Genomic DNA, 27,082 nt, shown 5'->3' on the forward strand with positions numbered 1-27,082 from the left:
AAAAAAAAAAGAAAGGTTTGTAGGTTAAAATGAGAGAACAAATGATCAAAGCTTCTGAGGATCTCTCAAGTTACTGATTTTCTCTTTTTTTCTTAAGCATCACAAGATTAGTGCTCCAGGCAGAACTAATTAACTAATGAAGATGAGGGAAAATTGCTGAGGAAGGAATGGAGAACAAAAACTTGTTAAAATATAACAATTAGATCCCTCTGTTTCATGTAATATCTACTGTGTTGATCACTTTTTGTGCCAACATCCCAACAGCAGTTTTTTCTAATCATGCAGAAGTGCCAGGTACTGCAGGCTCCACACTCTCCTGCTTTGAAGTCTTGTGTCTTTAACAGTACTCAGGAATAGTAAATTTTTTTGGCTGGTTCTGTAGGTTAAAGAAACTAGAAATTTAGACAGGATGCTTGCTAAAAAAAGTGCCATATTTTAATTGTGTGGCTTTGGGTTTTAGTTGTATTGCCTGATTGATGACTTTATGGGTTGAGTGTAGCAAGCAAACTGTGTGGTAGAATCTGAGGAAGCAGAAACTGGGAAGCAACCAATAAAGTTATCAAAGAGGCAGTAGGCTTAGAACCCAAAGCTGCAGAGTTCAAATGCAGCACGTTTCTGGTGGTTTGTTTTGGATATGGATGGATGGAAATCAGAAAACAGATGAATCTATGGAAGAAAAGCCATGGAAAAAGTCTCTCTGGACTAAAGCATTGGCTTAAAGGAACCTAAAATATTTATTGCTGGAAGGCCATCCCAGGAAGGCAGCAGTACATACTGTTTCTCTTCTCCTTCTCCCAGGAGGCACTACCAGAGACAGGCTGCTGTAATTCTTCTGTTACACAATTTAATTTAATCACAAACTTAGCTTATGACTCAAAAAGTCACAGCTACTGTTCAAAGGGAAACAGCAGGAAGATTTGGTCAGTGTTGGCTTGTCATTGCTGCACCTCAGATGATAATTACAATTTGCCCTTTCAAACTCCTGTTACAGGACTATTTCTGTCCTTCCATATTAAAATCTTTCAAGTCTCATATACCTGAATTATACTCCTAGTGAGACTTGAGCTCAAATTGTGAAAGTATTGAAAACATGTATGATTCATGCTTTATATATAGCACATAAATAATAGTTTATATATTCCACTAACATGATTCTTCATGTTCCTTCTTATCCACCCTTTTTCACTCATCACTGTGCCTCTTGGCTGCCCAAAATTTTCCATGTAACTTATTTTTTCAGTTACTCGTATTTTTTCCCCTTTTCAAAATATGTGGGTATTTTGTAGATAACTGGGCACATGTATATAACATCTGTATAAAATAATTAGGCATCATAATTTCAGGCAGGAAGACCAAGCTTTCAACACCAAACTTTTACTGACTTGTAAAATTTAAGAGCTGTGGTAGCACAGTCCATGTGTGGGAGTGGGAGAAGGTTCCTGTGACACATTATGGTATTTTGGGATCAGAAAACCCGGGAAACATCTGGTTAACAAATGAGTTGCACAACAGAGTTGGTTCTTCATCTTCTTTTTGAGCTCTATCCCCAATGTCAGCTTTCCTAGGAGATATTCCCAGAGCCAGCAAATCCTCTCCAGTTGGTGCTTTAATGGGGAGCCCGGAATGATGAGAAGGTCCCAAGGGACGTGGGGGTGAGACAGCTCCTGTGGGATGGGAAATATAAGTTATCTATCTACGCAACCAGGACTTGCTTTTTATGGAAAAGCTTATGAGATGTCTGGGAAAATAAAGACCCTAAGTTGTTTAGGTGGGAGTCAGGGGCAGGGAGTCAGGAAGCTGCTGAGAAGGAAGACTCCAAACACCTCCTCCTGTGTGAGGACAATGCAGAGTGCATTGTCCCTGCCTGGTGTCAGTAATGCCAGCACACGAGTTTTACAGCAGGAGAACTCCTCTTTTGGCTGGAGTTAATGTCTTGTGCCTCCAGTGGAGTAATTTTAGCCTCCCCAGCTGGATAATTCACCCCCACTCGGGCTCTGGGAGCACTGAGCTGCAGCCACTCTTGGCAGCTGACTTGTGCCATCTCCAGCTGGGCTGGCAAGGGGGGGGGTGGCTGTGGAGCAGCAAGGCCATGGCCCTGTGACATGGCTTGGAACACTCTGTCAGGTTGGCGTAGTGCCTTTTTCTGCCCAGCCCTTTGCCCCAGACACCCTGCCCCGCTGAGCCTGAGACCTCTGTCTCCAGTTTATGGACAGGGTGTTTGACACCTGATAGCCTGATGCACACAAGCTGCTCCAACAGCTTGGATGTGTCTTTTCCCAGGACAAGGATGTGCAGATATCCCACTCTGCATTTCAGGCTCTCAGAGCTTTGTTTCTGTTTCACCTTTAACAAAGGAGCAAACGCTTTTGAATGTCCCCTCCAGGCCCCATGGAGGGGACATGAATTATGTTTTCCAGCTGGTCACAGCTCCTGGGATCTCTTTGCTGTCCTGCTTCTTCCTCACTGCCTTTGCAGCATTTTGGTACCTTCAAGCAGTGTGTAATTTCAGGGAGATGGAATAGGTTTGTACAGCAACTGAGCTGCTGGACTGGATAGAGGCAACTCCTGCTGCACATGGCAGGGGAAAAAAAAGAGTAACTCCAAGTGCAAAAAGCATTTCAAGTGGCTGAAAGATTGTGGTGTTATGAATTATAGACTATTTTTGCTGTTCTGATAATGGGACACTGTCTGCTGTGATTCACTGTAGTCAAGCAGCATTAACTTCAGAGAGAAATGGGATAGAAGGGAAACTGCTCCCTTGGCAATGGGGTATTTTGTGTGGGCAAGCACTGTGGCTATACTGAATTATTTCACTCTGCTCATTCAGATCTGACCTTCCAGGCCCTTTTGATGTTGAAGTTATATGCTGTGCAATAAAAAGTGAGTTAAAGAGTGTCTGAGTAATCTAATCAAGGGTGTTAATCAGAGAATATAATCCCGAGACATATTAACAGCTCTTAAACCAATTAGGTTTAACAGAATAGCAAAAAACCAGCAGTGACAAAAACCTCTCAGCTTCTCACAAGTGGGCATGTAGGCTTTTAAAGTGTGAAACCAAGGACAGACTACTTGATGCCATTTGATAAGGGACTGATAAATTTAGGTTCCAAACCACTCAACAGATGAGTTTAGCTTATCTTCAATCAGTCTCATGTTCCACAGACCCCAGGGAGATACATCTCACTAGACTAAATTCAGTCCCTGTGAACACCTACCTCTGCCACAGAATATATTTATTATATTTATATATATATAAAATATTATATATATAATATTATATATTATATACATATATTATATATGTATATACATGTTATATATGTATTAATTGAGATCTATTTTAGCAGGAAACTCTCTCATTATAAATCATGAATGCTGAGAGGCATTACAGACCATCATTTCTTTTTGGATACGTGTGTGTGTGTTCAAATTCAGTCAGGTTGATATGTCACAGCATGCCATTTAATTTAAATTGAATTAATCAAAAGAGTACATTAGCCACACCATTTTAATATTGTCTTGGAAAAATCCTTGGTCTGTAGAGCTCAAGAACAAGACTCCTGGACATGGTGGTGAGATGACACTATGATATTAGCTCTTCTGCAAAATTAATTCAGAAAAATAAATTACTTCTTTCCTCCCTCATCATTCTTCTTTTTTTTTAACTGCTGCCAGTTGGACAAACACCCTCTTTGTTCTGTTTTCATTTATGAAAAAAGTTATTGCAGAGGTTAGTAATGGGAGTTTAAGACTTCTCTCTCTATTCTTATTTCTTTCTCCTGTTGAGAAAGTTCTTAGATACTTCATGTTTTAGTTCCTCCTTTGCAGATTGAGTGGCAATTTTCCTCCTTTGAGTGTGTTTTGAAGACTAAAATTGAGAACTGGAGGAACTCAAGTTCTCTACAAAGCATGTCCAAGGGGGGTGAAATGGGACCAATTCATAAATCAGATTAAAATTTTTTTTGGCCTCTACTTGTGTACCTTCTCTCTTTGTGTATTTTGTTTTGCTTTTCCAATTCCATGAGCAACAAAATGTCATTAAAGTGTCCTGGAAATTGGACACATTCCAGATTCCAGAGGTTCTGGCTTCACTGAACAGAGGGGTCAGTAAGAAGTGATGAGAGCTGTCAGTTTTTGTCAGTTTTGCCATGCCCAGCTCTAATGTATTGTGCTTTTCCTTGGAAATTTCATGTTGTTTCAAGGGAAAAGATACTAATTCCATCACGTGGCTGGGAAATCTGAAGCTGTGGCCATTTCTCAAGGCTCTTTTTCCAGAAATATGGATTTTTATTTCGAGTTATAATTGATTAATTATAATGGTGGGTGATGAGGACAGCCTTGGGCTCACAGGGGGCAATTCCAGCCTTGCTGGAGCTGGAGTTCACCATTTATTGGTAAATAAATGCACAGAACTTTGTGTAATGACCTGAACAAGTATATTCAGAGAATTGGACGATCACAAAGGATCTTGTGAAATTGAATTCAGCTTCACTTATCCATAGGAGTTGGTTTCAGTCATGGAGAGGTCTGTATTGAACCATCTAGGCAACCCACAGTCTTTTATCTATGAGGTCTGCAGGGTCTATTATATTATCTTATAATTTCCATTCTGCCTCAGGTCAAATGCAGATTTCTATAGTACCCAGGGAACTAACACTGGGAAAAATTTGTTTCCAGATTAACCAGAGGTGGTCCCACACTGGAGATTGTTGTTTAATAAATGTGAAACTGAGGTTGCAGAATTTTTCATTTTCACTTTTCAGTATGCTTTAGTTATTTATGACTCCGTGCCTGAAATTTTGTTACACCCTTGTAAATCACCAGAGAAATATTTGAGAGGTTGTTTTTCCCACAGAGGAAAAGCAGTCATAACTAAAAGGCTTATTTAGCTTATTTATATCTGGATTCTTTATCAGCCTCTTGTACAATTTTGGTTTCATTGTGGTAGTGTGTGCTGCACAGTCCAGCAGTACAGATCCACAGGGTTATAGCTGGGCACTATGCAAACACCATATTTATTTTAATGGGAACATATTATTTTATAAATATTCTTTCGGAGATAAAAGGAAAATTCTCCGAATGTAAATTTGGCTCTGCTGAATAGTCATTCAAAAAGAGGGACTGGAAGGTGACATGTGTACCCCTTTTTAACTTGTATAACATTGAAAAGCCTTAGAAATTTTAGCATCATTCACGTTAACACATCAAAGTATTGGTGGGTGAACTCAAATCTCTCTGAAATGCTAATCCACACCCTTAACTGTAGTGAAATGAACATACAGATGGTTCTTCTAATTACTTGGAGAAAGAAAAGGGGATGATTTCCTTTAATGATTTCCCCTTATTTCCTGACTGAAAGCGGTTCCAGCTCTTCCCTCCAGCTAATTTGACGATTAAAAGGTGCCTTTGTCTTGCTTTCAGCTATTGAGGCTTCATCACAGTCTGTTAAAACTCTCCCTCCTGAAGCGAGGTGTGAACCCAGGGCTGGGTAGGGTTGGTTCAGAGGTCATGTGAAGGGGAATTATAGCCCTGAGCATTTAAAACCAGAATGCAGGGGGGGGATTTTCATCATCCCATGTCACTGCACTGATGGCAGAGATGGAGTTTTGGGATTAAAATAGGAGCTTGACTCTTAGATGCAGTGGGTCACTGATGAAGGAATAGAGCCCAGGTATTCAGGCTCCAGACTCGTGGTAGCCCCATTTTCCCAAGGATACAAATGAAGAGAAGCTGTTCACTTCACCACTGCTTCGTGGGGTCACGGGTGCTTCAGAGGAACTGCAACAAAAATGGTCTGTGAATCATCTCAGAGCTTTTACTTTTCGTTGTAGACTAGAACAAAGGTTGGGACTTTATAAATTCTGCCCTGAAAGATGAGATCTGCACACTAAAACCAGCTGGCATGATTGTCCCACTGCCTCTGTGCACCTCTGGATCGGGGTGGTGCAGTTCTGTGTGTCAATGACAGTCATCCCACAACCCATAGAAGCATTTCACTTCATGGCACAAGCTGCTGCTGTCACTTCAGGATTCAATAGAATTAAAAAAAAATATCATCTGATGGCATGTTTTTCTGAACATTCTAGAAGCTCCCATGTATTTTTCAATTAAATACTCAGTGGGAACAACAACAAAAAAGAAAAGCTTAAATAAATACAGCTGCTCCAGTCCTTCTGAACTTCTAAATATACATCTCATATAGTTACCCCCAACCAACAATGCTTTCTGTTCTGTTTTTGAGATACACCACTTCTCTCCAAGCTGTTCAAAAGACTGGGATTTGGTTCATGACTGTAAATACACTATTTCAGTGCTCAGAGAGAGTAATTGAGAGGTAAGAATTCAGTGGGGGCTTTTTCTACTTCATTTTTTACTAGAAAGAATGTTGTATAATGTTTTTGCTAAGTAAAACTCTAACCAGGCTTAAAAGCTCTTATTCCTACTAGAACAAAAATAGGAACCATTACTGACATAGAATAGATTTGTGGCCTTTTTGAAAGTACGATATTGTGGGTATCTTCAGAAAAGGCTTTGGAGGGCTTTGTTGCCTGGGCTGTGTATTTTGATTTTTTCTCCTTAAATCCAGGCTTTGAAATGTCAAAAAAGAAATAAGGGATGGGGAGAATGGTTAATTAGAAATTACTGTTCTTCTGGAGTGATGAGACCTCATACAGTAGTAGGGAAAGGTGGTTTGCCTACACAGGATATCAGGAGATCTAGAGTCAATTCTACCAGTAATATCTGTCCTGCTTCAGGGTAAAAATTATCCAGCCTCAGTTTTGTCCTGCCTAGAGTGGAAATGACACTGATTTTTACTTGGTATCATAAAGAGTTGCTCATTATTGTGCATAAAATGCTGTGAGCTTCTGGGCTTGTTGCATTTGCAGTGATTAAGTTCTGTTTGGGCAGGTCTTGCCTTGCTCCACTGCAAGTCTGTCTGAACACCTGGAGAGCTGCTACAGCAACAGGGTTAAAATAATAAATGAGCCCTATGTGGCAAATATCAGCTCACTTCTATGGGGCTTTTGTATTTTGCCCTAATAGAATATGGTTCTCATGGTTCACTACTGCTAGGAATGAACCATCTGAAACACCACTTCTGTTTCTTGACAGGAAAGACTTATTTTGTTGCAATGATGGAAAAAACACGTGTAAAGTGATGTAAGAATCACTTCACTTGTAAACATCTGGGGCGTGGTGGACCCCAGATTCCACACAGATTCCAGCCAATTCTCTATTATACAGAATCAGAAAGTCCTGCACTGGGGCCATGAGTTATTTTGACATTGCAGTGCTTAACTGCAAGGTTTGAGCAAAAAAAAAACCCCTTCCAGGTTAAGGCTCCCACATGCTTTAATTGATGGGTATGAGATCAACACTCACAAAATGCTGGAGGTCACTTGTTTAATGCAGCAGTAGGCACTGTGTTGGTGGTGGAGTTGGCATCAGTCACCTAGAAAGGAGGAAAAAAATCTGCTGTTTCAACAAAAAAAAAGCAGGTGTCATGTCTCAGAGAAGAGCAGCCACAGCAGAGGAGCAGCAGAAACGGGACCACCTTTTGCTCTGATTCACCATCCAGCCCTGAGGTGACTGACCATGGATAACAGACATTCAGCAGTGGTGCAAAGTAAAACAGGCTTGTTCCATAGAATAAAAATGTCTGTGGAAAAACAAGTAAATGATGGGTCAGATATCTACTGCAGAAATTGCATGTTGAAGTCTTCTAATTGATGGGAGTTCAACAGGTGCATTCAGATGTAAACAAGGCTGTTCATAAAATTAGAGCTAAACTGTGGCTCTTACTGTGCTCAGGTACTTGACAGAGCCCAGGCATGAGGACAGTTCTCCCATCACTAATGCAGCCACAAAATGAACAAAACACTTCTTGGAAAGGAATGTTAGGGGAAAGCTACCAGGAGACTAAACTCTTAATCAAAAAGCAATCAGGTAACAGGATAGTATCCATGGGGAATAATAGGACTTAATAACATGAGCCCAGGAGCTCTGCAGATGGGGCTGGGCTCCTCCTTGGTAAGAAAGGTTAAACAGAGGCAGAGTATGCACAGGAAGGGCTGAAAGAGGTGACCCAGGAGGGATCACAGTAGGGGAAATCTGGTGGTCTTTGTGATTTCAAGCTTCTTGTATCAGATAAAAAGATGGGGGAAAGCCAACAGAGCTGGAGACAAGCATTCTAAAGGAAATATATTAAAGAAAAGGGCAGGGGAGAAACTGGGCAATGTTGAAATCTGTAGCAAAATTCACATTGATTTTCATAGTAACAGAATGTAAAGTCAGGAGTACTGACATTTATAACCAGTGCTGCGAGGTACTAAAATAACATGAGAGGACAAACAGCTGAAATATGTGTGTGGGTAAGCCATGGCAGTAGGAGTCATCATGAAATGTTCATTCACCTTCTGTGTTCCTCTAATTTCTTCCACCTTTAGCATTTTTGGCTCTATGTTTTGCTCATCCAACAGCAGATGACTTTAATGGCTACTGTGAGTGATACTGTGAAGCAGAAAAAAGTAAACAGCCAAATTCTGCTGTGGAAGAGGAATTGAGAGAGTGAAAGAGAATAAACCCAAATGTTGAAGCATAATTATAAGGGCTGGATGCACATACACCCAGACAGAGTGAGACAATAGTCCTGAGAGCAAATATAGATCTGTACAGTTGGAAGGAGATGAGATCATAAATAAGCCTAGCTGTAAATATGCTATAAAATGTTTTATTTTTTAAAATGTCACTTCCTTATTCTTAGTACAAATATGCTGAAAACATACGGAAGGCTTCGTTAGAGGTTCTGTTAAGTTAGGTTTTATTGAGATGATGTAGGTTATTAAAGTACAATATCTCTTATTCCCTTTTTTTCCAAACATGAATTTGCATGAGAGAGCAGAACAACTCAATTCCAAATAGTGTTCTTATCTCTACATAATGTTATTATGCAAACTATAATCAAACTAGATGACAGTCCTCCAGAAAAACCTTTAGTATTAAGAGCTTTCGAAGCTCCAGGGCAGATTGTTGTTAGTGGGATAGTTAATTAAATGGAAGTTGGATTTTATTACTCTGTATAAACAACTAAGAGCAGCTGGGATGATGTTGGTCCTCTGGTCTTTTTTTTCCTTTTTGTTTGACAGGTATTAATTGAACTCATTGTTCCATGAAAGCAGCAAGTTTTCTCATATCAGTGTGGTCCCTACAGAACATCAGAGCTGTTGCTCTCTTCTGCCCTTCACCCAGGGTGGGTGGGCACCTTGGGATAATGCAAAGTGCTGGATTTGGTTGGGATAGAGTTAATTTTCTTCACAGGAGCTGGTATGGGGCTGTGCTTTGGATCTGAGCTGAAAACATGTCGATAACAGGGATGTTTCAGCTCCTGCTGAGCAGGGCTCACACAGAGCCGAGGCCTTTTCTGCTCCTCACCCCAGCAGTCAGGAGGCTGGGGGTGCACAGGGAGTTTTGGGGGGACACAGCTGGGACAGCTGAACCCGAGTGACCACAAGGGTATTCTCTATTATGTGGTGTCGTGCTCAGCATGTAAAGGGGAAGAATTAAGGGGGGATGTTGGAGGTGATGGTGTTTGCCTTCCCAGGTGGTGCTGCACGTGATGGAGCCCTGTTTTCTTGGACGTGGCTGAACACCCACCTCCCACGGGAAGGGGTGAGTGAATTCCTTGTTCTGCCTTGTTTGTGTGTGCAGTGTTCTCTTGAGTTATTAAACTGTATCTCAACCCACGAGTTTTCTCACTTTTACTCCTCTGGTTGTCTCCCCCATCCCACCACAGGGCAGTGAGCCAGTGGCTGTCGGGGCTCAGCTGCCCACTGTGGTTAACCCATGACGTGCAGGAAGCAGGAAATGCTTTTTCCTTCTTCAATTCTTGCGGAGAGATCCCCTCCGGGTGTGGGGTTCGGTGTAACTGCTGCTCTGATGGTTTTTCAGGGGTCGCACACAGAAGATTTCTGCGGATAAAGAACATTCTGCAGGTGGCAGGGGAATCCCCAGGGACAGGGGGGTTCTGAGAGCCCTGCCCTTGCCTTTGGGGTGGCTGTGGCTGTCCTGCCCTGTCCCACCGAGGGGCACAGCAGCTCACTGGGGTGGCGGTGGCTGTCCTGCCCTGTCACACGGAGGGGCACAGGAGCATCTCCGGGGTGGCTGTGGCTGTGCTGCCCTGTCCCACCGCGGGGCACAGCAGCTTATCCCGGGATGGGCGCTGTCCTTGGTGCTGCAGGAGCCGCTCCCGCTCCGCTCCGGGCGCGGGGAAACCTCTCGGGCAGTGCCCAAACCCTGCCAGAGCCCCTCCTGGCACGGCGGGGCAGGGGGGCACTGCTTCTCCAGGGTGCCCTAGAGCGGTGCCATGGGGCAGGCAGCATTTTGCCCCGCTGCTGCTCAGGTTTAACCCTCAGCAGCGCGGTTTTGCCGCCAGCCCTCCCCTGTGCCGGGACTGACCTGCCCGCCGGACCCGCGGGGTTCGCGGGGACCCCAAATCCCGCTGTCCGCGTCTGCAGGGAACGCTCCGAACGCTGAGTTCCTCAGAGTTCCTCTGAGTTCCTCCAGGGCTCAGCATTCCACCTGCAGATGTTCCTGGCAGCCAATTCCCACAGTCTGTCCTGGCTTGGGGCATGTGCTGGTATTGATGCTGCATCCCTTCAGGGCTCGGGAGCAGAGGGGAAATGCCAGTTTTTCTGGAGCAGCAGATGTTGGATCTGTTGGATATGGAAATCTGCTTTCTTACCTTTCCATTTTTATCCTCCCTTGTAGCAGCCTTTAAATCAGAGACATTCAGATAGCTTTTCCCAGGCTAGTCCTGACTGAGCTATTAAAATAAAAAGTAAGCACACTTTACCAGGATGTGTCAGCACTGTTGCCTAAAATCATAGTTACAAACAAAGAGAAAAACCTCTAGCTTAGATATTCCTAAAGATTTTGCCCCGTGGCTTTGTTTGTTTGTTTGATTGGTTGTTTTCCTTGTGTTATACATCCTGTCTATGGGAACTCTAAAGACAGCAAGTTTCTCTTACTGTAACATGACAAGGATCCATTTCAGAGGTGTGTTTACAGAAGGATTTGTAACAAAAATCTGAAATTCCATTGATGTCTGTTCAGACAACTCAGAGATGATCAGACTTGTTACCCAGACTCTGTTCTTCAGCACAATACTCCTTTAGCATTCTCAAGCAACGTAATCAACACAAATACCTCTTGAGTAATCATAGCATTTAACCTATTTATCCTGTGCCTAGAGATTAAAAAAAAAAAACCAAACAACAAAACAAAACCAAAAAACCAACAGCAAAACTCCTCAAACAACAGCACATACAGACACACACAAAAAGCAAAAAACCCCTCAAAACTGCACACCAAAACCTAACATAAAAAAATCAGGTCATCTTCTTTCTTGGTCATTAATTCCTGCTTGGATTTACCTGGCAAAGAAAATCTTTAGGTGTGGTGCCATGGGGGAACCAAGCCTGGCTGTACCAAGTCTCCAGGCAGTGTTTTTTTTTAGGAAGGCAGGTCAGAGAAAAAAGGATCAGTGATGGTACTGACTGAAGTGCCTTGTGATCAAACTGTTTTTCCAGAGTGACTGTGCTGGCCCTGCCTTTCTTCCTGCTTTGTAAATCAGCTGCTCTCAGCAGGTGCCAAGATCAGCAACAGGCAAACTTCATCAGGCAAATATTCAAGTGCTGTTCTAGTTGATCTTCACAGGCACTAGTGCAAAAATCTTCCTGTCAAAGAACTACATCTTAGGATGTAGTCTGAGCTGTACCCATGTGTGTGGGTCTGCATGTATACACATCTGAATTCTATCTTTTGAACATTATCAATGGGAATACTGTCGAAAAATATGATAGTGGAGTTATTTTCAAGTAGGGGTGAGTGCAGTCCAAAGTCTGTGTTGATGAAGGATAGAAAGGAGCCTCCTAAAGCTCAAGCCCCGAGCGAGAAATCAGGCCACACACACGTGATAAATGGATCAAGATTTCTGTTAAAAAGCAGGTGTTTTATCCCCCCTAATACAGTGATTGTTCCAAAAGCAAGCACTTCCAAGGGGCAATTTGTTGCCCTCCCACTTAGAAGTGTTCTACTTTCCGTGCTAAATTTGCCCATGGTGAATTTGGTCTTTCATTAATGTTGTTCCTTTGCTTAAATACATCTTTGCCTGCCCTGGAGTTTACCGTCCTCCCTAGTGTTTTTAAAGAATATAGTGCAATTCTGCTCTGGTGAATAGACACTTAGAGCAAGAAAATTGTCCAGAGGCTGTAACAAAGTGGAGGCAAATTCACCCTGGAATCTCTCACAAAGTGGTAGATTTTCTTTTCTTCCACTCTCAAATGCACTGCCTGCTTCATTGTGTAGACCTGCAACAAAATTTAAGCCACAGTAAAAATTCTTATTATTAGGTGACCTTGATCCTGTCTTTTATGGCAAGTTTTTCCTCCCCTTCTCCCTCAGGTTTCCAAAGTTTCACTGTTTAATTGTGACCTGGCACCTTCATTCCCAGGGAATCACTTGTATTTTCCCCCAGCTTTTATGCTGTTGTCTTTATTTCAGCACATGATCTTTGTCATCTGAGGAACCAACTCACTTTTCTCGTGTCACTTTCCCCAGAAGGCAAAGAATTCTGTGCATATGTAGAGTAGTGCCCCTGTTCTATATTTAGTGTGCAACCTTAAGCAAGTTTTGACTGAAATTCAAACATCCCCTTCCTTCAAGTTGTTAAGCTCCCCTTCAGCTAAAGTGAATTATTTTAAACTGAATCCTGTGTTTATCAAAGTTTGGTAGCTTGAATTTGAGAAAAGCAGCAACAACAACCCAAAAACTCCTAGCCAACCAAAAAAACCCAAACCCTTGTTTGTAAACATGGTTCTTAGAGTTTAGAAACTGTGGTGTTCCAGTCCACAGCAGGGGCAAGCATTTATATGATTGAGGGGGGGAAAGGCTGACCTGACATGAAATTATTGTGAGAAATAAAATCCTGTCCCCTGGCTGGTCAAAAGAATAATTTGCTAAAGGAACCCTCATATCTGCATCATTCAAAATAGTCAAAGTATCTGTTTTTATTGTAGGCTCTACAAGAACTACCTGATCTTTTCTGCACAGAACATTTGTGGAATGATGTGAAAGAATTTTTAAAGGAGGTCTGTGATGCAAAAGAAGTCCTCTTTATGCAAAAAAAAAGGAAAATAAACAGGAACATAGAAAACTGACACCTGAAACTGTGAGACTAATGAGACAAGAAAATGTTCTGGTCTGTAAAGCCTAAAAGCATCTTACAATGCTTGTGCTGTGCAGAGTTGGACAGGAGCACAAGAGATTATGAAAGCTCAGCTGTGAAACATTTCTGTGGGGTGTTGGCCTGGCTCTGGGTACAACATTCTCCATTGACTGAGGGAAGACCAGGGTTTCACTGAACACTGATCATCATTCCCACATGTGGCACCCTTAAACACTTGGAGTGTCAAAACAGTTCTAACGTGACAGTAACACAGTTCCTGTGACCTTTTCTCTTTTACTGAGAAATTCTCTGTGTTAAATGGACTTACAGGCAGTTCAAGAGGGACTCTGTCACACAGCCCAGGAAATTCTAAACAAGATTCATATTTGGAGGAAAGAGGATTTCTTTGGGCTAAATTGCTGGGCTGCTTTTTCTATTCAAGCCTCTATTAAATATTATCTTTCCAGATCTTGGCTGTAGAAGGCAGCTGAACCGAAGAAATCTTCTGCCTGAAGCCAAAACAAGCAGAAAATCACTGACAGAAATAGGTGGGAGCCTTCAAACAGAAGGTGTGCTCATTACTCATTTCAGAGGTGAAAAAAGGGCATTTAAAGGTAAGAGAAAATGCAGGAAGATTTACCAATACAGCTTGAAATAAAAGGACCTCTAAGGTTAGTTACAGGTTTTTTTGTGACCTGAGCATTAAGGTGACCTTGAAGGCTTCTTTAGATGATTCTGTGTTTCATTTTTACTCTCACATGGCAAAGCATAAACCTTTTTTTCATTGGAATACAGTGAGGATATTTATTGGGTCTACTCTGCAGCTCTTGGGAATGATGCAGAAAAATCACTTAGTTAAAAATGAAATTTTTAATTACTACATATGCAAGGATATCATCGTGAGGATTCTTTCCTGGCACGAGCCTTGCAATTCCAGCAGGATGTGGCAGCATGAGGACCATTTGCATATGCCCTCCTTTCATTTTTCTATGTCTTTTGGCTTGTACTAGAGACCATGTCCAAAGCCTACTGCAATCCTACTTTAAATCAGGCCATGCTTTTCTCTCACATTAAGCAAAGCAATTGCATTTATGGGTTTGGGAAATTACTTTTGCATCATGCTACTTATCACCAAGTGCCATAGTTGCACTGGGTGGTGACAGCAGCAGGAATCCCCTTTTTCCTTGCCTCTTTGCAGCCTCACCCCTCAGCTCTCTCTCCTGTTCTGGATTTGGGTATGTAGAGATAAATAGGTACCATATTCCCTTGGGTCCCATCCAGCTCAGGGAGGAGAGGTTGGACTCTGAAGTGGGCTCTAACATCCCATTTTTAGTCTGGGTCATGGGTAGGTTACCACAGGCGTGAAATGAAGGATAACACTCCTGAGTAATGAGGCTACATGCCTGTTCTCCCCTCAGGCTGGAATTACAGCAATATTCCAGTCCAGAGCATAAACCAACCCTGGATGGAGCAGCACAGAGTCAGTACTTACCAAGTTCAAAGTGCCCATCCATCACAGGCAGAATGGCTCCAGTCTGAGCAAGGGCTGCACAAGATTGCTTCTGTTTTAGGATTAGGGAAAGGAATACGACAGAAATTAAATCTATGGTAAAGTCTGATTTATGTCAGATTACATCAAATCAAAAGAAGGATACGGTTCTGCCCATAGTCTCATAGAAAATAATGGCTCAATATTTCCTTAGTCTAACAGATTAGGACATAAACTGTCATTTACAATTGTGTCTTGCAAAACCTAGCAATGTTATCTGCTCTGAAGTATTCTGAAGTTAGGTTGCTCCATTTATTTTTTAGTTTCCCTAGCTGGTACAGATGGATGTAGTGGATTTTCATTGTTTTTATGGACAGCTGAGTTATTGGTGCCAGATTGAGGTGGAGAGGAGCTAAGGGAGAATTAGAGCAATAGGCAAGAGCTGGATGGGGTGATTTTTTGCTTTCTGGTGTCTGAACCAAGCAAAACAAATACAGATGGATTTACAGACCGGTTAGTACTTGTGGTCTGGTACAGAAAAGGTTAACAAATCTACTGCAGGAATAAAGAAACACCCCAAATACTTTTGGGTAGCTGGAATATTAGAAACAGTATGCTTTAGTTCAGGGCAGGTAAACCTTTACAGCTAATCTTTTTGGATACCAGTATTTCCTTTCAGATGCTCACATGTGTTTAAAGATGTGCAAATCCTACAGAAAATAGTCACAGTGGGTGAGCAAACATTGTACCATGACTGGAAAACAAATGCAAATAAAATAAGTTCCTTTGAGCCACATGCTAAATGCACATTTCTAAGCCTAACTTCATTCACCAGGTACATAGCTGAGACCCTCTAGTGGCATAAACATTTATTTGCCTTCAGCATATTATTAAAATTCTCTTTCGCAGTCACATTACAGCAGCAAATTCACAGGTAGCTTTTTTGGACACTCTGGGGGCTGTGGCAAAGTGAATCTGGGATTAGATGCTGTGCAGGCTCATGTTAATGACTGTAAATTGATTTTTAGCTGTGAGGGGCAATTATAGATGCACTGGAAGGAGAAGGGAATTTTTGAAAGGATGTTCTAGAACTAATTACTATCAGCAAGAAGCACGCAAAGAGCAACGCAATACCCAGGACAGCCAATAGGGAGAAAAGCTGGTGCACAAATCTGTCCTGACCTGGGAGTAAGACTGTTTAAAAACACTGATCTGCACTTAGCTTGTAAATGCGCATCACCCTCTTTCTCCCTCATATATTCTCTCTCTCTCTCTCTCTGACACACACACACATCCACGCTCCTGGATTTGCAGAAGACAGACATCTAGGGCACTTCTTGGCATCCCCAGGAAAATCGTATGGGATTAAGAACCCACAGCAGTAAGTACTCGTGCATTAAATGTTTATTAAGTGGCATGCTGTCAAAACCTGGATTTAATAGTAAATACAGGAGGAATTTAATGGAAGTTGGTTGTATTTGATTTTTCCTAGGAATTGCTGGAAGCTGCTTCTCGAGGATTACAACTTCACCTTTTGCTTTTACGGATGCTTGTTTACTATCCATGTGGTAACCTCTGGACAGCCAGTAATCCATTCATTATCCCCACTGATTGAGTGAGGGAGTAGTGCAGCGGTAACTACTTCACTCGGCTGAAGGCAGACAACAAAAGGAGGAAAATGATGAATTCGGACAATTTAACCTCCCAAAGCTTCCTCTCTGCAATTCACAGCAACGCCAGCAATTTATTCTCAGGTCTCCAGTTTGTTCAGTCCTTCAAGCCACTAATCATCCCCTGCTACTCCCTGGTGGTTTTCATCGGTGTCATTGGGAATTACCTGCTCATTTATGTGATCTGCAAGACAAAAAAAATGCACAATGTCACCAACTTTCTCGTGGGCAATCTGGCTTTCTCAGACATGCTCATGTGTGCCACCTGTGTGCCCCTGACCCTCGCCTACGCCTTCGAGCCCCGGGGGTGGGTGTACGGGCGCTTCATGTGCTACTTTGTGTTCCTGATGCAGCCCGTCACGGTGTTCGTGTCCGTGTTCACCCTGACTGTCATAGCTGTGGACAGGTACTGTGCCATGGTGTACCCCTTCCGCAGGAGGCTCACCATCCCTGTCTGTGCTTACATCCTGGCTGCTATTTGGCTGCTGAGCTGCACCCTGGCTGCCCCAGCCTTGGTCCACACTTACCACGCGGAGTTCCCGGAGCTGGACTTCTCCATCTGCGAGGAGTTCTGGTTCCACATGAAAAGGGATCGCTTGGCTTATGCCTACAGCACCCTCATCATCACCTACGTGTTGCCTTTGGCTGTCATCTCCCTGTCCTACCTGAGGATCTCGGTCAAGCTGAAGAACCGTGTGGTGCCAGGCAATGTCACCCAGGGCCAGGCCGAGTGGGACCGTGCACGGAGGAGGAAGACTTTTCGCCTGCTGGTCTTAGTGGTGGCAGCCTTTGGAGTCTGTTGGCTGCCTCTGCACATCTTCAACGTGATAAAGGACATAGACATCAGCCTGATTGACAAGCAGTATTTCAACTTTATCCAGCTGCTGTGCCACTGGTTTGCAATGATGTCTGCTTGCACCAACGCCTTCCTCTATGCCTGGCTCCACGACAGCTTCAGGGGAGAGCTGAAGAAAATGTTTGCCTGGAGAAAGAAGAAAATTGGACCCGCTACAAACTGCATTATGGCCAGTGTGGTGCTGTAAACGAGGTCTGGTGGGAGTGCATCTCCTTTGTACAGTAACATTGTAAGTTTTTTCCACTTCTAATTAGTCCTCATTCCTGACATTTGTCTTCAGGGCTCAATTATAACAACACAATTCCCATGCTTATCTTCCTCAGCACCTCCACTTCTAATGGAGAATGACAGGCAGACGTCATGTTTAAAAATGTCTTTTCTTCTTTGACTGGAGTTAGAGGCAAGGAGATATTACCACAATAAGATACAGGGATCCTTCCTATCTGTTTTGGATATTACTCAGTACAGACATGGGGTTTGGGGATGGGGAGAAGCAAAGATGAGTATGAAACCTAAATACCTCAATGAGGGAGTGTTTTGGATTGGGTAGAAATTAAATTTGCTATCTACCTAGAGTCCATTCCTTAACCCAGGATCTAAGGCAGAGGACTAACAATATTCCTGTAGTCCTCTTGGGTTAGGGCCAAGCTGCAAATAGCATAAAGGTCCCTGAAATGCTGTCCCTCAGCAGCTACCCCAGCTGTGGGCAGGAAACCAGGTTGGCAGGAGCTGCTCCAAGCCTCCCTGTGCCAGCTGAGCTGTGCTGGCAGCAGGGGGATGCAGTGGTGTCCCCTCTCCCAGGGGTGTGGGTGACATGCAGGGTGATGGCAGCAGTTCACTTGCAACCCCTCCAGGTGCCTCTGTTCAAGATGACTGGGTCACCTGTGTGCCTGTGGCCCTTGCTGGGGTGTGCTGTGTCTGCCCTGCAGGGTTTCTCCCCTCACCCCCATCTGCTCCCTGCCCCAGGCCCAGGGGGTGGAGTCACAGCCCTTGGGACTGCACAGGAATTTGGGGTTTCTGCTTTTGGAACCCAGCACCTTCCTGCAATCCCAAACTCCCTGTGTCTCGTGGGCCTGCAGCAGAGCATGTAGCAAGGTGAGATGTAGTATTGCAAGAGGGTAAATCTAAGCAGAGTGATGTTATTTCTGTGATGTGAAATGTGATGCAGAGTGGGCAACAGCCTGTTTGGTAGATTTGCAAGTGTTGCCATCAAGGATGGACTGACTGGAAACACAACCTGTAGTGGAAAGTCATTCAAATAGGGGACATTAAGACACACCACCACTTTACTGCCATTGAATTGTGTTCCTGCCATTGTCTCATGCAGCCCTACTGCAAGTCAGCTGCCTTTGTCATCACAGCATTGTCAGTGCTGAGATGAATTCCACTCATTCCTCCAGGAGCTGATTTTGACAGGTGGCAATGGTGCCATCAGCTTTGATCTCCAGAGAGAGCCAGAGGCTTTGATACTGCCTTGAGGAGCCCTTCTGGAGGTGTCTGTTCAGAGGCAGTGGGCTGAAGGGGCCATGGACACTGAGTCACACACGAGCACTGCCTGAGCAGTCAAAGCCAGAGCTGCCAAGGGGAGTGGACTGGCAGGAGCTCCCCTTTGAAGGAGTCTTTTGGGAAGAAACAATTTCCTTTGACATTCACATTTCGATAAGATGAGGGAGTTAGAAGCTATAATCAAGCTGATGGTAGCCATAATCAACCTAATGGTTCCTAGTTCCTTCCTTCCTGAGCTGAAAGTATCTGAGATCACAGGGAAGTGTACGGGACAAAGTTCTGGAAGCAGACACTGATCCTGAAGAGGTTTCTTCCAGGCTGCTCAGCTAAAAGCTGTGATGGCATGAGGAGCTGCCTGATGCTGAGGGGAGATCAGCCAGAGAAGCAGAGCAACCCAGGGGCAGTTTTGGCCATCTGGCTGACCACAACTGCACGTGGACAGGTACATACTCACTGTGAGGCAATGCCAGTGGACATGAGGGCAGAGGGAAGACAGAGAAGAGGTTTCTTTGGTTTGCACATGTACTCCTGCTGTGAAACTGTGAATATAATTTTGCTCATCACCTTTCAGTAGGCTTAATCTGGTTAAAAAGCTCCCACAGATCCATATGCACACACTGAGAAAAGTGTTGGAAAAACATTCGAAATCCCATTTCACAAATTCCCTAAAATTTCAAGTTGTTTTGCTGCTAGTAAGGAGGATATTAAAATCTGTAGTGAAAGGACAATAAATTAGAATCTGTAGTGATAGGACAAGGAGTAATGGGTACATATTGAAAGGGGGGAATTTAGGTTAGACATTAGGAAGAAATTCTTTACTGTGAGGGTGGTGAAACACTAGAACAGGTTGCCCAAGGAAATTGTGGATGTCTCACTTGGTAGCGTTCAAAGCCAGTTGGATAAGGCCTTGAGCAACCTGGTCTAGTGGGAGGCAGGAGGGTTGGGAATAGATGATCTTTGAGGTCCATTCCAACCCTTTAACATTCTATGATTTTGTGACTCTGTGATTACAGAAAAACTGAATGAAGGAGGTCCTTTTAAGATGGGCATTACTTGCATTCACTCTGAGATTAAGTGTATCTGCCTTGCTTACCTTGATTTAAAGATTTGAATGACCTGTTAAAGAATGTTTTGCTTTGTTGAATTTCAGGAAATTGTTTTTCCTTCAAGCTCAATATAGCAAGCTACTGGAATAATTGGTGATTTTGAAAAGACAAAAAAAAAAAAAACACTTCCAAACAAACGAACCAAATTTTACAAGCTTTTCAGGTTTTTTTCAGGACTCTTTTGAAGACCACGAGAGAATAGGACACCAAGAGAGCACTGAAACAACACTGCAAAAAGCAGCTCCAAATAACAAAAAAATCCTGACTTTCAGAGGTTTTTCTTTTACTGAATTATGGTTATCTGTTGGTTTATAAAGGTTAATTAATACTGAAGTGGCCCATAATGTGCACAACCTCCTGCACTAAACACAGACAGTGCTGTAATCCAGAGTGACCCAAAGCTCAGTGCAGTAGCTGGGATGACTTTCTCAACCACAGCAGGCCAGGGATCATTTCCTTCTTACACATCATATTTTTACCCTCATTTGCCAGCACTGCAGTTTGAGTTATTAATGTTCCTTTGAATGTTAATGGCTGAAGATGGTGGCTGCAGAGAGCTGCCTGAAGCAAACAAGGGATTTGTCTCTCTATTTTGTTTCCTTGAGACAGAAATGAAGGGCTGTTCAGTGCACACATTGTTCCCACAGTGACAGATGCTTTGGGAACATCTCTTTTCCAGCAGCCTCTGGAGCTGCTGTTAGAGCAGTGCCAAGGTCTGTCATCTCACAGAGGTCCTCAGGAGTGCCCAGCACAGCAGGCACCCTCATTTAAGTGCTGGTTTAACCTGGACATGCCTTGAACCTGTCAGGATGTGCTTTGGCAGCAGAAAGCTCAGAGCCTGCCCCTCGCTTCAGGCACTGCTCATCAGTAGATTTTGCAGGTGCCCCCTGGAATGATCTGCATTCTCCAACACAGAAGCTCCTTCTCTCTCCTCTGCAGCCCCCTTGGTCCCCCTCACTGGTCCTGCATTGCCATTTTTCCAGGCTTTCCCTGTGTGGTGCACAGAGGAATTCCAGCCGTGGGCTGGAGGACTGGGGGTTCTGCAGCCTGGCAGGGACTGAGGCACAGCCACCTTGGCTCAGTCCTGCCTCTGAATAGAGCCCCAAGAATCTCTGCTCAATTTAATTACTGTTTTCTCTGATATACAGAGTAATAAACAATAATAAGATTTAGAGGCACATTGATGCACTACTTTAATCCAGTTATGCAAATAATTCTATTAAAAGCTATCATGAGAAACTTGTTTGCCAATCTCCACCCCTCTCCAGGGAGCTGCTGTGGTTCTCTGAGGGGCCAGGGCTCATCACTAAGGTATTTTTGGTGGTATACTTCTTAATTACAATTTAAGAAATCATTGCATGCTTTGATTTTATAAGGTAGCCTGGTTCAGAACTTGATGAATCTATTAACTTTCCCTGGAAGGGTTTTTGTTGTTCCTTGCTTACATTGCAGCCCAGGACTCGCCCAGAGCAGGGCAGTGCTCTGCAGGGATGAGCAGGGTTTGCATCTGAGCTGAGGTCTGGCAGAATGGAATATCCTCCTCCTCTGCTGGGATTTCTTTCCAGTTATTTCCGTGTACAGAGAGACTGTCAGCAGGTACAGACCCAGGTGTTCTGTGTCTTACAGCAGTAAATAAGTGTTATTTATGAGGGTTCCTTGGACTGTTCCTAAAGGACAGTCTCCAGTAAACACTCCTAGGTGCATTATGGAGTTAGCACACATGCTTGGGGGTGGGGATTTTGGGTAGGTATCAAAGGCATGAGCCAGCAAGTGGGTTATCAGAGCATGGACAGTCTTGGGCTTTGGAAAAGGAAGGGTCACTGGGGATCACACCTCCTCATTGCAAAAATCCTCTGAAAGATTCCACTGGGCCAAACCTCTACAGCTCTGAGCATCTCTGAAATGTGGGCAGTGCTATGGATATGGAAGGAAAAGCAGGGGAGAGTGAGGTGTCTTCCCTTACAGTGAAGAGCACAGATTTAGACAGCAGGGTCACAGCTTCACAATTTGAAGCTATTCTGCATAGCTGTTGGAAAGACTCACAGAGCATCATTCCAGCAAATATACTGTATTTCCAGTGTTTATAGATGCACTAATGCTTCCTCAAACACAGGCTATGCCCTGTAGTAAAACATGGGGCTCGTATCAAAAGGCAGTGTACTTAAGAAACACATATATAAGTCAGTCAGTATTGGATCAGGAACTAAAAACCAGATTAGATAGTGACCAAAGGTCACTAAAACTGAAATCAGGTAGACAAAGAAAAACACTTAATTAAACCTAAATAAGGGTCAGGTAGAGTTGTCTCTCCCCCACTTTGAGAATATCTGCTCAGAGCAGTCACAAAAGACTAAATTGCTTGTGCAATGCATTACTTCAAATAAATTTTCCTTATACTTGGATGAAGGAAATTCAAGGCTGTATTTGTATCATGTTTGGGGAATGGCAATTTATCTGGGGTGGGCAAAAGCAGGTCCTGCCATAAGGCCACTGCTCAGATGAGCACGGTGAGTGTTTCCCAGCTGATAGATGGACTGGGAAAAGCTGGTACTTCTCATACCAGCTGAACAACAGATGCTCTGCACAGTTCTAATGGAGCAAATCTTGCTGGCTGAGCTGTCGATGGTGAGTTATAATTAGATGTCTGAGATGATGCAGGGTACAGATAAAAGCTGAAAATGGTACACCTGCAGCTGGGGAAAAAAATGCAAAATTGGACAGAATTGGACAATACATCAATCAATCTGCCCACCAGATGAGAAGAGGGTAGGGAGAAAAACAATGTGCTGGTGGTAAAGCCACAGCTGCCTTTGCCATTTCTGCATGAAGAAATGTAATACAAACTTTTACCTTCAGCCCCCCACTCTCACTGCCCACTGTCTTTTTCTTTTCTCAGACAAAAATAGTGACATTTCTCCTCCTTACCCTGAAGAAAAGGTTGCCCAAGGGTCAAAGCAAACATTTCTGACTCATGGAAAGCACACTGAAAGCAGAGCTTCCTGAAAGGAGCTCTTCTCTCTTCTTTCTGCAAGCAGAAAGACACAGCAGCTCTGCACTGAAACATTGCTGTGTGGACCTGCAGCTGGCCTGGCCTGCCCCTTGGAGCTCTGGCTTTTGTGTGTGCAGCAAGTAAATACCTCTCCCCATGCTCAGGGACCTCACTGTGGGTCACAACCATCACTGACTGTTCCTTTGTACCTGATTTCCCTCCAGATCAAGATGCTTTACTGGAAGTCCCAGAGAGGAGCTGCAGGTGCATCAGAGGTATGCAGCCAACATTAATAGGACCTTTCCTTCAGAGATCACTGTCATAATCCCTGTCTCAGCAGGTTTGAAGTACATTCTTGCTGTGTACTGACGTAACAGGCTGATTTCAATCAAACTTTGCCTGGTGTTTCTCTGCTCCCTGCCCTCCCAGCCCTCCCCCAGACTTTTGAAATCATTGATCAACGACTCAGGAGAACAAGGAGCCTTGAGGATGTTGCCATCTGAAATTGGGAATACTAGCATTTTCTTGGTGCTGCCCAGGGAAGAAAAAGACATCACAGTGCTCTCTCTCTTAAGGACTCACACAGGATTACATGGGACTGGATATTAGGAAAAATATATTCTCCAAAAGGGTGGTCAGGAATTGGAACAGGCTGCACAGGGCAGTGGTGGAGTCATCATCCCTGGAGGATTTAAAAGATGTGTGGATGTGGCACTTGGGGACATGGTTCAGTGGCGTGCTTGGCAGCGCTGGGGGAAAGGCTGGGCTCCATGATCTTGGAGGTCTTTTCCAACTTAATGACTCAGAACTAGTCAGAAGGTGGCCAGGCTGCCTCCCTACAGGGCAAGGAGTGAGAGGTTAAGGGCATGGAGCTCAAATATATCTCACTGGGAGTTATGTCCCTTTGGGATCTGTAAGTTTACTCTCCTGGACAAGAAGCAGATAAGATTGACTCTCTTGTCTGTTGTTGCTTACTTTCCCTTTCTACAGCCTGCTTTGTCAAACTAAGTTAATGAAGCTAGTAATTTATATAAACGAGAAAACACACACTCAAGAGCTCCCTGCTTTATGTCTCTGACCCATTGGAAATCAATTTGGGATCACTGCTATCTATTTGCAGCTGACTGGGCTCTCCATCCCTAAATTATCACTTCGTAATTTCCCTGTGCTTTTTCTTTTTTTTTTTTTTTTTAATCTCTGCAGGGAACGTCTAAAAGGGGATTTTTAATCCCCACATCTACATTTCCTGCAATTCCTATGTTTCCATGAGGCACTGGAGACCTTTCAGCAGCGAGCAGGACTGCAGAGGGAAGCTGGTGGTGATGAGATCTGCCTCTCCTGCTGAGCACAGTCCTTGGCTTCCAGACAACCTGCTGGAAAGGTGTTTGTGGCTCACAGCAGCAGGAGGGGTTTGTGAGAGCCTGGGGACGTTTGTGGTGCTGAGGGTCACTCTTGCCCAGCTGAGGTTCTCCCCAGCAGCATCCCCAGGAAGGTGCTGTGCTCAGCTGGAGCAGCTGGGCTCTGCCGGGCAGCAGGAGGGGTTGGCTCTCTTCCTGCAGCTGCTCAGCCACAGGGAGCTGTGTTTATTTACCCAGCACAGCCACAAGGCAGGGCAATGCTCTGCTGAGAACTCCACAGCCCAAGGACCCCGGAGCCGTGATGGAATGTGGCAGGAATGTGGCAGGATGCTGTCAGCCACAGCTCCAGTTTGGGTGACCAGCTGCCCCTGGGAGTGGGAAGGTGCAGCCACAGCCTGTGTTGTAAACCAAGCCCATCTTGGGCTCGTGGAGGCAGGGCAAGAAGGAAAGAAGAAATCATTACTTTTTGGACTTGAAGCAAACAGTGCCCACCCAAAGGCTAAGTCTGTGATCACCCAGAGGTGGTCCTGTGGGAATGCAGGAGTCACTCCAGCCTTCCTGTGCTCCCTCACTTGTGCTGTGCCACTTCAGTGGATTTTTGACTGTGGTTTTCCTCCCTCCCCTCAGCCCTACAGTGCAACAGGGGCAGGCCAAGCATGTGCATGAACCACTGGTGTGAGGTCCACGTGAGCAGAGCTGTCAGTGCACAGTCTAGAGGCAGGTGAGTCTGAGGGCACATGCACCTGTGAAAGGGTTTTTTAATAAAAATAATTGAAAGATTGGGGATGGAATTCCCAGGCAAGTGTTCAACCAACCCACTCCTCAGCAACTGGAGGCAGCTCTGCAGGAACTAAGATGAAAATAGTTCAAATACTATGTGCAAGAGTTAGCTATGAGCTGTATCACCAATATATATTATATACAAGGTATTTAAAATCATTAACAAGTCAAAATCTTCAATGCTAAGCTTTGGAATTATTTTCCCTCAATTACTGGATCATTTTAAATTCAACATCTGTCGTTAATATGCATAAATTAAAAAAATAAAAATAGATTTGAAACCATCTAAAGCACTAGGCAGCATATGGCAGACCTGTTTAATCTTAACAAGTCAATAATATTATCATTATGAATCGCTTCTCCGTTAAAATGTGTATTTATGTCTGTTGTATAAATGATGTTTATTTGTAAAAGGCTTTTGTGCCACCCATGCAATTGTCACTTGTCACAGATAATTCTAGATTGTTTCGAAAAAACAATTTTCCTCTTGGAAAATTGCCACAGACTGAGGACAGACAGAAATGCAAATCATCACCAGTCAAAGTTCTGACAACATCACACATGAAGTGCAGGGAAGGTCTGGAAGGCCTGTGTTTTGCTGTAGTTAATAAGGATGGGTTTCTTTATTTTTAAGGCATTGTGGAAAGCACTGTTCCAAACACTTTTCACCCCCCAAAAGTTGTATACAGGGTCTGACAAGATCTACATTATTTCCTGGTTTCTAACATTCTTTCTTCATTGCTAAATGAAGAAACAGGTTTTCCCATGGAAGAGTTCACAGTGGCACTGCTCACCTGGAAATGCTGCTGCCCAGGGACAGGGTGAGGACACAGGAGAAGTGGCCATTAAAAGCCAGACTTCTCAGACCCTGAAATCATTAAATTATTGGTTAAGGGCAACAGAACTTTGAAAAGTTGTCTTTCAATCCTTGACTGAGAAGGTTTATCTCCTTCCCCCGTGCATGTTAAGGAAAGGCTCTTGAATTTCAGGTCCCTATTTTTCATGCAGACATGTCCCTTCAGCTCGGTGTGAGGCAGTCACATCTCAGAGATGCAGCAGGAGAAGTCACACCTTCACTTTGCCCCCTCAGGAGGGGCTGTCAGCAGGGGCAGCCCAGACAGCAGCTCATTCTGCACATCAGCATTCAACATTTTGGGTCAAACCCTCTCCCAGTGCATTGTACAATCAGCTTGGGATGCTGTCTGTGCTCCTGTGTGTTCACTCAGTCTTACAAAGTTTAGATCTGATTTGTGGGTTTAGCTCAGATCTGCTTTCCCAGGATTCAGTGGCACAGTAACAGCAGCCTCAGGTTAAATGTCTTCTGTGAATGTGTGAACTCCATTGGCAAGCAAAGAACAACCAAAAAATCCCAAACCCCCAACAGGTCAAAGGAATGAATTCACAGAACAATTCAATAATTCTTAAAATGCCTTGGTTCCTGGGGATTAGGTCACTTCTAAGAGGGGTAGAAGATGTTTCAATGTTTGCCCACCACTGAAGGAGGTATGTCCAAGTGGAATATTTGGTAGCTTTCTAAACCACTATGGGTTTGCTGAGTGATCAGAAAAGGACAAAAAAATTGGGGGCAAGAAGAAAATGCACAGGATTTTTAGTGTTAAAATGAATTACCTGGACTAGCTGAATCTGCAATGTGATGTTCAACAAACATCCTAATTTGCAGTGCTGAAAATAGAGATAATTAGGCAAGCACTTTCACTTCCAGATCCAACATGAGGTATTTGAAAACAGAGGTGGGAGGTGGGCTGGGAGAAGGCCAGACTGGCACAAGAATAGTGTTAGACTTTCTGTCAGCAGTGAGTAAAACTAAATGAAGTGTCAGCACAGCTTTCTGCATCTGAAGCTATTTACATTCAAATATTGAGACTCAAGGAGATGGATAATGTAGAGTTACAGTGAGTTTCACAATTCATCTATTTAAAAATAGCTGCAAAAATAGCAAGTTCTAGAGATTATTCTAAATTGCAGATATCTGAAACATGGATCTGCAGTTTGATTTCACCTTTTATTGTAGAAAGTCCAAGCTCTTTGAGACAGAGTTTAGAGCAGAGACAAGTGTGTCCCTATTGTGTCTTCTTAAATGGA

At 43.7% G+C, this 27,082-nt stretch overlaps 1 protein-coding gene across 6 annotated transcripts in view; it reads left to right on the top strand.

Moving 5' to 3' along the window:
• Positions 1-25,392, top strand: part of PRLHR (prolactin releasing hormone receptor) — a 53,784-nt gene extending 28,392 nt beyond the window's left edge. The window contains exons 2-8 of one of the 6 annotated variants that reach the window (XR_010432411.1): positions 6,242-7,586; positions 9,602-9,669; positions 13,693-13,839; positions 16,029-16,095; positions 16,207-17,469; positions 23,066-23,116; positions 24,045-25,392. Coding sequence is in view for 2 of the 6 variants with exons in the window: in XM_064663673.1 (XP_064519743.1) it covers positions 16,393-17,427 (1,035 nt within the window). In the remaining 4 variants the exon portion in view is untranslated. The other 5 variants (XR_010432410.1, XR_010432412.1, XR_010432409.1 and 2 more) reach the window with 5 other exon arrangements.
• Positions 25,393-27,082: the final 1,690 nt, after the last annotated feature.

This window comes from Pseudopipra pipra, chromosome 8 (assembly GCF_036250125.1).
Source record: "Pseudopipra pipra isolate bDixPip1 chromosome 8, bDixPip1.hap1, whole genome shotgun sequence".
Taxonomy (NCBI): Eukaryota; Metazoa; Chordata; class Aves; order Passeriformes; family Pipridae; genus Pseudopipra; species Pseudopipra pipra.